Here is a 12,442-nt window from a genome sequence, read left to right on the forward strand (position 1 = left end):
TAATTTTTTTTAAATTATGCTTAATATTTTACCAAATCATACTTCTGCGATTGAAGAAAAGCCAGTTTATTGTTTTATGTGAACAGTCTAAATGTTGGCTAAAAAAAAAAAAAAAAAGGGGAGTTCCGTGAATTTTTTTTTTATCAAGGCCTTTTATTGGTTCAAAGTTAAGATTTCTTGACTATGCAAATATACGTTATAGCGCCACCATGCGTTAGAGCGACGTGTACTTTGGAGAAAAAAATGGCCGCTTCTGACAAGGAAAACGTGAGTTCTCTGACTCGGGTATAATTTCGTAAAAATTCATGCAAAAGCTGACCTGAAATTTACGATTTTTAGAATGCATTATATTTAGAGAATGATATAACAACAAGTTGTCTGACTTTTATCCCAACAGTGGGCCCTCTCCTCGTAAAATCAATGAATATATTTCGCATATGGTGCATTCGCAATGATTGTCATTGTCAAATGTCACCCGTCAATGTTTGTCAATTTTCTGTTTTATTGTTTGTAATTGTACTTTTCTGAAGCATGACTAGCGTCTAGTGTAGCTAGCAAGTAGTACTAGTAGTAGCAGCAGCATGTGTGACGATGTGTAGCCCCTGGCCCTGGCTATTTGAATATCGCAGTGGCTATCTTTACGAAAAATTGAAATCTGACGTTATATACAGTCGTTTGACCGGTTCCGCAATCGCAAATCGTCTGAAGCGTCTTGTGGCGAAAAAACGCGCTTTCACAGGAAGCTACCTATCTATAAATATGCGCAAATTACTCACCTACTTCATGATATGAATAGTTTTCTGCGATCGTTTGAAAGAGAAATTTGCCAGGACATTTTGTAGAGGTCGGTGCTTTGACCGGTTCCGCAAATGTTTTCCGGTTTCGCAAACGGCGCCCTCTGCGAGACTGGACTGAAAATATTCCTTATTTACTGGCCAAATCTAGATCGTTTTTGCCCCCAAACCTGCCAAGAAAAGATATGGATTATATTTCCCTGTGCATGAGCCAAGGTCTGCACATTATAATGCGTCCAAATTTACAAAATGTAACTCCATGAAAATGTTGTGGTTCGTTGGATTTTTTTTACATTATAATTATTTGACTTGCTTCAATCCAATTAAATGACTTTCTTGCTTTTTGTGCATTCTGTCTATCATCTTGCAATCACTAATATTTTGCTTTTTTGTTGTCTTATTTTTATTTAGACACACTCTGACGTTGGATAGAACCAGACACAAACCTTGTACCGAATTGCTCCAGTTGGTTGTTTTTTTCTCACATAAGCATAGACCAGCTATTTATGAATTTGAATTAATATTTTCTCCAGGATCATTTTTAATTCCTATGACACTTTAGGAAGTTACTGCATGGCTGGATGAATTGGAACTGAATCATTGTCTGCAGGGGAGCACTGTTTATTAATATTTTTTGTTTATTTAATTATTATTATTTATTTACTTTTGTTTATTCCCTCTTCCTTTTTTTTTATTTTACTTTTTTTGTGGGGGGGGGGAGTGTTTCAATTTGTTCAGGGTAAAAACACAATATGCTTAATTTTGTGTGCACCAACATCCAGTAGGGGGAACCTGGGGGCCGGGAGGGGAGGGGGAACAGGCCTCAGCAGGCCAGATACATACAGGCCACATACATGCACATATTGTTTCACATTCAAATTAAATTTAACAAACAAATTAAAACAAGTTGTTAAAAATGTCATAAATCCTATGGCTGTTTCATAGCAATGGCAATTTCTAATTATAATGTTCAGTTACTCCTCATACGTTGTTGCACATATTAACTATGTACATGTATCATGCTTGGGCAACTGTATTAGCAAACCTCATCTACTGTTCGGTGATGCTCTTAAAAGAAAATGTCAACACATTCATCACGTATATCCCGATAACCCTTTCAATATATTGACATGTGATACCTGCATGTGTAAATGTAATACAAAACTAAAGCACTCAAGAAGCTACCCCTTTTAAATCCAAAAATATACGTGTCATATAAATAAATGGTGATGAATCACAGAAATAGACATGTTCTGTGAGTTTTTCATGCAAAGTAGCATAGTTTTTCAAACACCTCACTTCTCTTTCACATGTACTGGTTAATAAAAATGTATGTAACGCCTTTAAATTTATTGCCTTTATGACACCTGCATGTCTGTTTAATTGTTGTACACAAATAATTTAAGCACTCCAGAAGCTAGCACTATAAAAAAAAACTTGTCACATAAATAAATTAATTCAAAGAAATGGTGATGAAGACACACAGCTACATGTACTTCACTATGATATTCAACTTCTTCTTTACCTTCACAGGTAAAACTGAAAAAGATGTGCTGATGGCCTCTTATGTCCTATCAGGAGGCTGGCGTAATCTTCTTCTTTGTCTTTGGCATTGTCTGTATGAAAAAGAAATTTTATATAAAACGTTTAGTTTATGACCAATTGAGACAAAAATGAGAAATGGTTTACAGTATTTGACAAATTTTGTGCTCCAAGAAAACAATCAAAATTTGTGTCTCTGTACTGACGAGAGACTGGTGTTCATTATGAAATATTAGTGGACCTATTTTGCTTTTTGTTTAAAAGGGTAAAGAGTAAGGTTAGAACCCACCGAAAAAAGGATAATTTTAAAATTACTAAATTACTGGAAATGTCCTTTGGGTTAGAAACATATTATTATGCACTATTCTTAATTGGTCCCCACAAACCTCACCTCCTAGCCTGGGCTGACTCATGCACCCTGGATGTGGAGAGTTGTAACTCTAAAATGGATTCAAACCCCTTAGGCACAACCGCTTCAACATCGAGTATGGGGTGATTTTTTTTAGAGCAAAGGAAAAGCGTTTAGTGGGAAGTATTAAGAAAGATTTTTGTATTTTAAATTTTGAAGTCCAAATTTTTTTTATCCAAAACCTACAGTACTGTCCGGAAGCTGGACAGAAACAAAATCATTTTGTTTCAATTTAGTTTTCAATTTTTTGCACTGAACACCCAGAAATGATCATCAAATTCGACATTTTTAAACAAGGATTAATAGAAATTCTCAATTTCTTTGTAAGTTGTAAAAAAAAAAAGATTCATGCCAAAATAAATAAAGTGCACCGCGCTAGGGGGCCGTCATCAACAATACTTGTCAATAGCAGCACTGGTTAATACAGTCACACCATGGCCAGTGTATTGTATAGGCAGTATGAATGCGTTTGCGGAACCGGCCAAACGACCAGCAGTTACTCTGGTGGGTATAGAAAAAAAGATTCAAAGACTTCAAATCTTATATTTGTATGGTGGAATAATGAATAATTTCCGAACAAGTTGCATCAATCGCCATGATTTAATTCTCCTGAACAATCGTGTAGCAGGCCGACAAACATGAAATCACGCTTCCGTGCGCGTTCCATTTCGGCAGTTCGTTAACGGCAAGTGACGGTCGTAGGGGATTTATTTTTAAATGTAAGTGAGTATCCTAAAACTAAAACCATTTTTGAAAAGAAGATTGAATAACCTTTCCATCGGTACCAAAGTTTAAGTCCTTGGCGTTTTCGTCTTCCTGAAAACGAGAGCTAGTTTTCCGAAATTGCGGAACTGGTCAAATTGCGGAACCGGTCAATTGACTGTACTTCAATAAAAAGTAGGATTTGATTAAAAAAAACATAAAACTTAAAAGCAAGTGAAACCATTATTAAAATAAAAATAAAAAAATGGTTTGGCAATGGCATGGGCCTAGTGCGGATTCGATCCCTGGACTTTCGGCATGGTAGTTGAGCATTTAACCAATCGAGCTAATGAATTATGAAGCGCACTGGCATTGTCTGGTTGCGTTGCGTTGCGTTAGAGTGCAGTTATAATTAAATATATTAAATGTACTTATATACTCAGATTCATCATGGTATTCACTGCCATAACGATAGCAGTTTAAAATATCGTTACGACTGTCGTAACGTGGCCACTACGATTTTGTTGCTCAGTCTGCATACTGATGACGATGTATCTTAACCCTCCTGCTGTTTGATCAGTGATCTGTCAAATAGGTGGCTTTATTAAGCATTTAACTATTTTGGCTAAACTCACTTATAATAGAAAATAATGTAAAAAATTGAGGTGTCCTAAACTACACGATTGCCAAGAATTTGGACCAGGCTTTGGCCTAGTCCGAAAATTTGGGACTCTCAATACTGCGTACTAGTATGAGAGTCCCAAAACTTAAGGTATCCATATCGTGCAAAAGTTTGTGCTGCATAATAAAACCAGTGTGAATCAAATTTGCAAGCTTCTTACTCACTACAATTTCTTCAATAATCCCTGAAACTTCTGCCTCGCAAAGTTGCTGTTGTGAGCATTGGATCACCAAAAATTCAGCTTTTAATTCTAATTTTGCAGAGAGATATCGAAATCCAAACGTGAGACATCACATTGATGTGTACTGCAATGCATTGTGCAAAAAGACTCCTCAGCTTTAACATTTTCATCGTGTAGATAAAACAGTGCCCTCTTGTTGATCAGAGTGAATGCAGAATGTTTCATTTTTTTACAGAGGGCGCTATGTTCTTTTGGCCATGGATTAAAAAACAAGTAAGCTGCAAGGCACTTCCTACACCTACCCAGAATACTTTGGGAATCACACGCACATTTCTTGAGCATGGAGAATGACGTGGATGGTTTTTGAACTGCCAAAAACTTGCCTTAAAATTGGATTTAAGGTCTCAAATTTTGCAGGTGACATGCGTGCAACTATAGCATTTTGATGTATGTGTTGTGTGGGCATTAATTAGCCGAATGGTGAGTAAAAAAACGTCAGTAGTAATTGTGCACGTTTTTATGCACTCACGGTCTCAGTCTGGCTTTGGCCATAACTTAAACTGTTTGTAGTTCACAATGTTTTATTTATTCCTTTCTTTCTTAAAATCTTTGGCACATCCAAACACAGGCGCCCAACAAACCAGTGAAGGTGGACAAGTGGAATGGATCAGCTGTCAAGAATGCGCTGGATGATGCAGTCAGAACCGTGAGTGTCTTCGGCTTTTTATGAAATTGTACTTGAAAAAAAGAGTTAGAAATTGCAGGCTTTCAAGTATTCCTACTTTTCCTAATTTCTCCTAGTATTCCTACTTTTCTTTAAATTCCTACTTTTTTCTAGTCCGAGTAACTTGGACCCAACTTATCGGGAGGAAAAAATGGTCAGCACCCGATTTCACGAAGCACTGCGATGCGTTGCAACTCGAGTTACGACGTGTAACACGTCGCAGCTTGCGACGCGTCGTATGATCCATTTCACGAAAGTTGCGATGTGTTGAAGGCGTCGTAAGTTCCTTGACAACGGCTTAAAACACGTCGCAAGTTACGACGTGTCCAGTGGTCATCGCAAAATAAGAAGAGTCCCTTTCTTAGCCAGTTTAATGCCATAAACATTACATAAGCGAGACTATAATACTGAGGCAATGTGTGTAAAGAAAATAAAAATTCATTGAATAATTGTGAATTAGACTGAAATATTGCAGTTGAAATTTCAAAGTAGCTACACAGTCCACTGAGAGCTTGTTTTCCTTCAAAATTGCATCGCACGACCGCCATTTTGTTTTACGTTTAACAGATTTTGAGCGAAGATCCGACGACTCTTTGTTGAATATCAGACGACTATTTACTGTACGCTGACTTAATACATAAAACAGTCACCGAATTGTGCTATGAATACACCTACAACGCGTTGCACTTACGACGTGTTTTGTGAAATGGATCGCAGGACGCGTCGCAGCTGCGACGCATCGTAGGGATACGATGCGTCGCCGCGCTGCGATGCATCGTAAGTTACGAAGAGTTTGATGAAATCGGGATGCAGGTCCTGTTAACGGTCCTTTACAAGCTGAGTTCGAACTTTGGTAAATGTTTTTTATCACGTAGATCATGACGGAACACTTCAGCTACGTGGAGAACCATGGCATGATTGACAGGAGGCTCGCCATCTGCACGATATCCTGTGTGTTTGCCGTCACAGCGTTGATCTATGACTACCTGCATCCGTTCCCCGAGTCCAGGGTGGTCCTTGCCGCATGCGTCATTTCATACTTCGTCATGATGGGGATTGGAACCCTGTACACCACCTTTGTGGAGCGCAACCATTTCCTGGTGGTTCATCAGAAGGACCCGGCTGGGGTCGACCCCGACAACGTCTGTATCTTAGACTCCTACATGAAGAGGTCAGCATCTCAGTATTAAGATATTTATCCCAGTTGCATTTAATATATAAGTTAACCCTAACTCCCTAGGACTTTTTGCTAGGATGTAGCCTCAATCCTGCAAAATCCTCCAATTGGCCTCATGGAAAAATAGCATATAGCCTCAATCCTGCAAATTCCTCCATTTTTTCTTGAATATGGTCCGTGGAGAGGTGACCACTGCCTGAATCCTGCAAAATCCTCCGGCTATGTCTGTCAATAAGCTAAGGCAGAGGCAGTGACATCCTGGAGCAGTGCGGAGGATTTCAAGTATAACATAGGCCTAAATGTATGCACGGCAGAGCATAAACAACACAGGGTCCGGCCCCAGACCTTGACACAGTGCACCATCAGCAATGCACTCTTGCCATGTAACCTGAATCCTGCAAATTCCTCCAATTTGCAAAAAGGATTTTGGAGGATTTTGGATGGTAAGGGTAAGTAATTTTAAAAATAAATTTAAATTCAATTTTTAATTAACAGGGGCCCAACCAAGTATTACCTTTGCCCATCTGCAGGCCTGTCCTATTCATCACATAATTATACATGTAGATTCTCTGATTTTGTTTTTGGTTGATAACCCTAACCTTCCCAAATCCTCCAAAATCCTCTTTGCAAAATGGAGGATTTGCAGGATTGAGGCTATATGGCAAAAATGTGTGGATGATTTTGGAGGATGCAGTGTGTTAAGGTCTTATGCCAGACCTTGTGGTTTTTATGCTCAGCCGTGCATAATTAAGGCTTAGATTATACTTGAAATCCTCCGCACTGCTCCGGGATGTCGCTGGCTCTGCCTTAACATATTGACAGTGATTACTGGAGGATTTTGCAGGATTGAGGCAGTGGTCACTCCTCCAATGACCACATTTAAGAAATAACACAGTATTTTGCAGGATTGAGGCTGTATGAAATTTGTATATGAAGGCGGTTGGAGGATTTTGCAGGATTGAGGTTGCATCCTAGCAAAAATGCCTAGGGAGTTAGGGTTAATCATGTACCCAAATGAGCTTAGCACAGAATTTTGCCTATTAGCAATAACGACATAAACAGCCAAATATTGACATACATGTATTGTACACTGCACGTGACAGGTTTGCAAGTGATATATCACTTAGCACATGTCATAATTATTTAAACAATAGTTTCTATTTTGCAATTATGAAACTTGAATTATTTTTGTTTTCCAGGTTTGACGACATGTACACCCTGGTTATGACTTACAAAGACAGTACCTCCAAGACAGAACGTGAGGCCTCGGTCACCAAATCGGTGGGCAGTTGGTTCGACGAAAACGGCCTGTTACTAATTGACTTGTTCACTAATGACGTTAGCTCATTACATAACGGCCTTTTGAATGAGAAGAAACAAAATTGAACATGTAAATTTTCAATTTTTTTCTGGTTTTTTTGGTGTCTGTATTGTTCAGTATTTAGCATTGGGTATCTAGATTTTGTCATGTGTTGTCAAGGTTTACAGTAATAATGGGATTAAATAAAAGTATTTGGCCATTCAACGTCCTAAAGTACCGCTTAATATTGCCTTAGTGTTACCATGCCAACCAAATGTTTCCAGTAAGTAGTGAAAAAGTCATCTGATATGCATATCGAAGTGTAAATGGAACAGAAATGAGAAAAACTTGTTGGGATATTTCTTCAACAGATTTCTTCAAAAACTGACATAAGTTTTGTTTAATTTCCTCAAAAGTTGGAATTAGGTGCAAGGCTCATAACTCTGTATTTCTCGAATTTGAAGCACTTTTTCAAAAAGATCTCAATGTTTGCAAGGAATTTCCTAATTTCTCTTTCTTTCTTTTTTATTTATTTGTCAAAACTTACTCATATTACCAGTCATATTTTGTTCTTAAATAATTTCTTCATGACCTTGTTTATTTGTGATGGGTAAATGAGCGACACAACAACAGACCTATAAACATTCCATTTCTATTTTTATTTCTCCTTTATTCTACAAAACATTTACAAATATTTAAAATTAGCAATCCCTGTTGTTGCAAAAGTGTTCTCACAAATGTAAAAATAAAAAACAATGCAGCACCGAAAAGGCACACTATCGGTAAAACCCAACCTAATAAATTTTTCAGAAAGAATTGCCTGTAAACATTTATAATATAAAGAATTTTTTTGCAGGAACATGTAAAAATTAAAAATAAAATAACAAAAATAGGAAAGGTGTAACATATGTTGTTCACCCAAGTTATTTCTTTTTAAAAGCTCTCTTCTCAATGTTTGCATATGTTATATGAAGAAAATATTTGCAGGGAATTTCAACCAAATTTGTCATTCCATTCAATTGAAAATATAACAACTTAAATCTTGGACAACAAGGCTGGCTTTAGAAAAATAACCCTGTAAATTATCTTAAAGAACTTTTATCCATTTCATGATCACACAATTTGAGGCGAACCATCTCAATACAAAAAGTGGTGTGCTTTTTTTTAATTTACATGATTCAGTAGGAAATCAAATCCCCATATAATTTAGTTATTTGGAATTCTTGCATTTTATAATAGTGTTCCTGCCTACAATGGTTTTTGAGAAATGTGCTCATGTTGTAAGGTGCATAATAGCTACATTAATAATGTGTTACCCTTTTACTAAGGTGCATTTAAATGTTACAAAGACGTTAATTCCGAAAGGGAACCAGACTGGATACAGTTATTGGTATTTTCGATTGGAGAAGAAAATAACATGACTTTACTTGTAGGTGAAAAACAATATTGTTTTCACAATGTGGTATCTCCTTTTAGTGAAAGCTAATGGATTCAAAATAAAATAACATTGACATGTAATGCCAAAAGAATTAGTCACTGTCCCCTGCTTGATCTGTCCACCGTGCCAAGCCTCAAAATTGTATTGAAATCTGTTTAAATTGCATTTTTTTTCACACACACACCCCAAAATGCCAGAAAAATCCTCCTACTTTGGCACCATCATCAAAGAGACCATTCCCGGGGCTTGGAAGTACAGGACCAGCCCCTCATGTCTTGCAGCTGCAAGGCCTCTGTTGGCATATGGGTCTTGGGAACAGCGGGCCGGCTGATAAAAGGCGAGTCGGCCCGACTGTAGAACCTCCGCAGTGGGGACGTGCACCTCCCCGTCCCGCCCTTGGTTCTGCCCCACGACCCGCCCGACAGTTCCATGGCCGACTTGGGCCGTTCAGGCTTGAGGGTTCGACCGACGGAGTGACTGTGGCTGAAGGACGGGCTTGAGCTGCAGCTGAAGGACTCGGACTTTGAGAGACATTTCTTTCCGGCATGCCAGGACGCACTGGGATCTAGAAACAAAAACATCAAAATTTCAATCAAAATTTAACAAGTGAATGAAGCAGTAGTCTTAATTGGCCAGAATATTCGGCAGAAGCAGCAACAGTTTATTTTCTGTTACATTAGGTTGTTCACAGAGAACATTGTGGGGTGCTGTGGTCCAATGGTTACGCTGTTCGACTCGTGTGCCGTGGTACATGGGTTTGAATCCTGACCTTGGGAACATGGTGCTTGTGCTCTTGAGCAAGGCACTTTACCATTATTGCTTCGTCCTTCGGATGGGACGTAAAGCCGTAGGTCCCGTGTGTTGTGTAATGCACGTTAAAGAGCCCAGTAACACTTATCGCTAAGAGAAGGGGTTTGCCCCGGTGTTTCTGGCAGTGGCTGCAATATGCGCCGCAGCACCTTGTAAACCCTTATAAGGTGCTACATAATGGGTCTCATATTTCTCACAAACTTTATTTACCTTTCTTTAATAATAGACATAATTTCCAGCGCCTTGAGTACCTAATTGTTGGTAGATACGTGCGCTATATAAGACTCCGATATTATTATTATTATTATTATTGTCCTGTATTTTTGCATTCAAATTTTTGAGATGCTTGCTGATGCAATTCCGAAGCCCCAAAGCTTGGCTATAATAAAAATAATATGGAAACAAATATTCTCTGTTTAGAGAACGGTTGGTTAAACGTTGTTGTAATACTGCTCTTGTAGACTAGGCAGTAATGAGCAACATGTAATGGATGTGGAGTGTATTTCAAAATAATGTTTACATATGCATCATACCACATGTACTTTCGGCATGCAATCTTGTTTTGTTTGTTAAATGTAAGTATTGCTTCATTCCATGTTTTCCAAAAAGCAAAATAGAATGTAGCAAATATCTTACCATTAAATCCAGCCGTTGCCAAGCTGACAAACGTGTCTGACACTGATACGGGGTCATACAGACCAATTGGTTTAGGAACTGCAAGAAATAAAATGACAAATGCACTCAATGATCGTACAAGTCAGAATGTGTAAAAATGATATCTTCAACTGTAACTATCATCACCAACATGATCTACAGTTCTCATCCCAAAATCTTTGTTCTTCGAGATTTAAAGTTCACCGACCTGATTTCGCTCCAAACAACGTTTCATCTACATACGATCCTGGACTGACAGTCCTGTATGTGTCGAATATGCTGGGGAAGAGAAAGAAGCTCAAATTGAAAACAAAATTTCGAAGAAAATGCTTGAACAAAGGTATTTCACATGATAAAAAAACACAAATAGACACTGACATTATTTGCTTTTAATCAATCTTGAAATAATTTTTCGTATTTATTGAGGGAAGGAGACTCATTGTTTTGTATGCGCTTACTTTCTTTTGAGTGGAGTGAATCGTATTCTCGACGGATGAATGAATATTCCGTGCTTTGGTGTACACGTGAAGTATTCCCTCCCTTTGAAGATGCCACTGTGCTTTCCAACTGTGAGAAAAAGGAAAAAATAAAAAAAGGTAGTTTCGTTTTACCAAGTTTTTCAGGAACAATCACATACCTCTTCATTTTTCATTTCAGATTTTACTTTGATCTTGCTCAGAAGGATATACTTTATGAAGCTCTGTAGTTAAGTTCCGTGACAGTCCACATTTTTAGGAGATGTATGAGCAAGTTTTGCTAGAGCCAATTAGGGTCAGCCTACTGTCTTCTGGGTCATTGACTGATTTATTGACCGACTGACTGACTCTCCGACTCACATCTCTGACTGACCGAGTCGCTGACTGCCTCACTACCCAACCCACTGAGAATACATTCTCACAGGCTGTGAAACTCTTAAGTCTAACTCAACTGAGCAAGCCTCCTCTAATTGCTGTGTTCATACATGCAGTGGTCAATTTTGAGAGTTTGAAGAAGTTAGTCGAGAGTTTGAAGAAGTTCGTTAAGATGTTCAATCCTCACCAGGCTCATCTAAATGAACTCCCACCCAGTCCCCCTTGATGTTGGACAGTCCTCCCTTGTATTTGACTGTCCCTGCAAAGATCTGGCCCTTGTAGTAGACCTCCACTCGCTGGCCGATGTTGATGTTCAGGAAGAGAACCATGGTGGCAGACAAGCTTTCCTTCCCCCGCGCGACTCAGCTAGAGAAGACCTTGAATCAAAAAATATTCAGAAATCATAATTAGCAGATTTTCATAATTTGTTTTGTGCAGGTTTTTGTTTGTTTTTAATTTGAGGTTGCAGTAATAAGTATTAAATACTTAAGCAGCAATTTTCAAGTGAAAACTAAGAGGAATTTAACATTAAACACACACAAAAGTCGGTGCCCAAAGAATGGAGTAGCAGCAGAATAGGAAAACGATCTTACAGACAATAAAACGAAAGACAAATCAACAGCTACAGTATAAGTATAATGTTTTAATGACCTGAACAAATTACTGCCAGTGCTAGACTACTAGAATTAGAAAAGTTTTCGTGGTAAAAACAAAACAATAAGATGTAGTATTTTGTGGTGCCAAGAAAAGTGCATAAATCAAAATTGGCTAGCAATCTTGCTAGATCTTAGTCTTACCCAGCAATATTCGTCTCTGAAACAATAACCCCAGAAATTGTAGTTACATATTAACATCCACTGGCAGTTATAGTACAGCTCAAGTACAGACCAGTACTTTTCCCCATGTAAAGGATCAGAGTCAATGATCACCGCACCTGTTCATTGTTGTAGTTACGCGTCCGCTGATTGAGCTCTTCCAAATTGAGGGGGTAAGGATTACTCGCACGATTCATACTCCAAGTTTTTAAAGACTAACTTCTAAATTTTATGTACAAAAATGTTTTTAATTGAGTTTTAAAATGTTTTAAGTTTTCAACGTTTCCGAATTTGAACTAGGAACAATATAACGATTGACCTAGAATTAAAGCGACCCCCATGCGAATAATAGACTTAACCAGT

The 12,442-nt window shown here is 38.1% G+C and overlaps 2 protein-coding genes across 4 annotated transcripts; one reads left to right on the forward strand and one right to left on the reverse strand.

Annotated features, from left to right (window-relative positions):
• Positions 1-161: 161 nt before the first annotated feature.
• Positions 162-9,034, forward strand: LOC119723723 (probable signal peptidase complex subunit 2). Of its 2 annotated transcripts, none has more exons than XM_038194534.1 (4): positions 162-267; positions 4,939-5,016; positions 5,910-6,205; positions 7,411-7,709. In XM_038194534.1, exons 1-4 carry the CDS (start codon positions 184-186, stop codon positions 7,595-7,597), a joined length of 645 nt encoding a protein of 214 aa, XP_038050462.1. In that variant the 5' UTR covers positions 162-183; the 3' UTR covers positions 7,598-7,709. The 2 variants fall into 2 exon arrangements, with proteins under 2 accessions (XP_038050462.1, XP_038050461.1); XM_038194533.1 differs by having other exon boundaries at positions 229-285; positions 7,411-9,034.
• LOC119723722 (dynactin subunit 1-like) lies at positions 8,152-12,224 on the reverse strand. 2 transcript variants are annotated; one of them, XM_038194532.1, is made up of 6 exons: positions 12,062-12,224; positions 11,452-11,606; positions 10,872-10,980; positions 10,622-10,692; positions 10,396-10,473; positions 8,152-9,514 (listed from the first exon to the last, which is right to left on the reverse strand). In XM_038194532.1, exons 2-6 carry the CDS (start codon positions 11,591-11,593, stop codon positions 9,174-9,176), a joined length of 741 nt encoding a protein of 246 aa, XP_038050460.1. In that variant the 5' UTR covers positions 11,594-11,606; positions 12,062-12,224; the 3' UTR covers positions 8,152-9,173. The 2 variants fall into 2 exon arrangements, with proteins under 2 accessions (XP_038050460.1, XP_038050459.1); XM_038194531.1 differs by having other exon boundaries at positions 11,452-11,641; positions 12,062-12,223.
• Positions 12,225-12,442: the final 218 nt, after the last annotated feature.

Source organism: Patiria miniata, unplaced genomic scaffold (assembly GCF_015706575.1).
Source record: "Patiria miniata isolate m_02_andy unplaced genomic scaffold, ASM1570657v1 HiC_scaffold_17, whole genome shotgun sequence".
NCBI classification, from domain to species: domain Eukaryota; kingdom Metazoa; phylum Echinodermata; class Asteroidea; order Valvatida; family Asterinidae; genus Patiria; species Patiria miniata.

Excerpts from the sequence above, each read along its gene's own strand:
- LOC119723723 (XM_038194534.1), top strand. The coding sequence starts at position 184 with ATGCAAATATACGTTATAGCGCCACCATGCGTTAGAGCGACGTGTACT. Across the intron at positions 268-4,938 it reads CCGCTTCTGACAAGGAAAAC|GCGCCCAACAAACCAGTGAA; the intron begins GTGAGTTCTCTG and ends ATCCAAACACAG. Across the intron at positions 6,206-7,410 it reads TTAGACTCCTACATGAAGAG|GTTTGACGACATGTACACCC; the intron begins GTCAGCATCTCA and ends TTTGTTTTCCAG.
- LOC119723722 (XM_038194532.1), bottom strand. The coding sequence starts at position 11,593 with ATGGTTCTCTTCCTGAACATCAACATCGGCCAGCGAGTGGAGGTCTAC. Across the intron at positions 10,693-10,871 it reads TTCACTCCACTCAAAAGAAA|CATATTCGACACATACAGGA; the intron begins GTAAGCGCATAC and ends TCTCTTCCCCAG. Across the intron at positions 9,515-10,395 it reads GGCAACGGCTGGATTTAATG|ATCCCAGTGCGTCCTGGCAT; the intron begins GTAAGATATTTG and ends TTTTGTTTCTAG.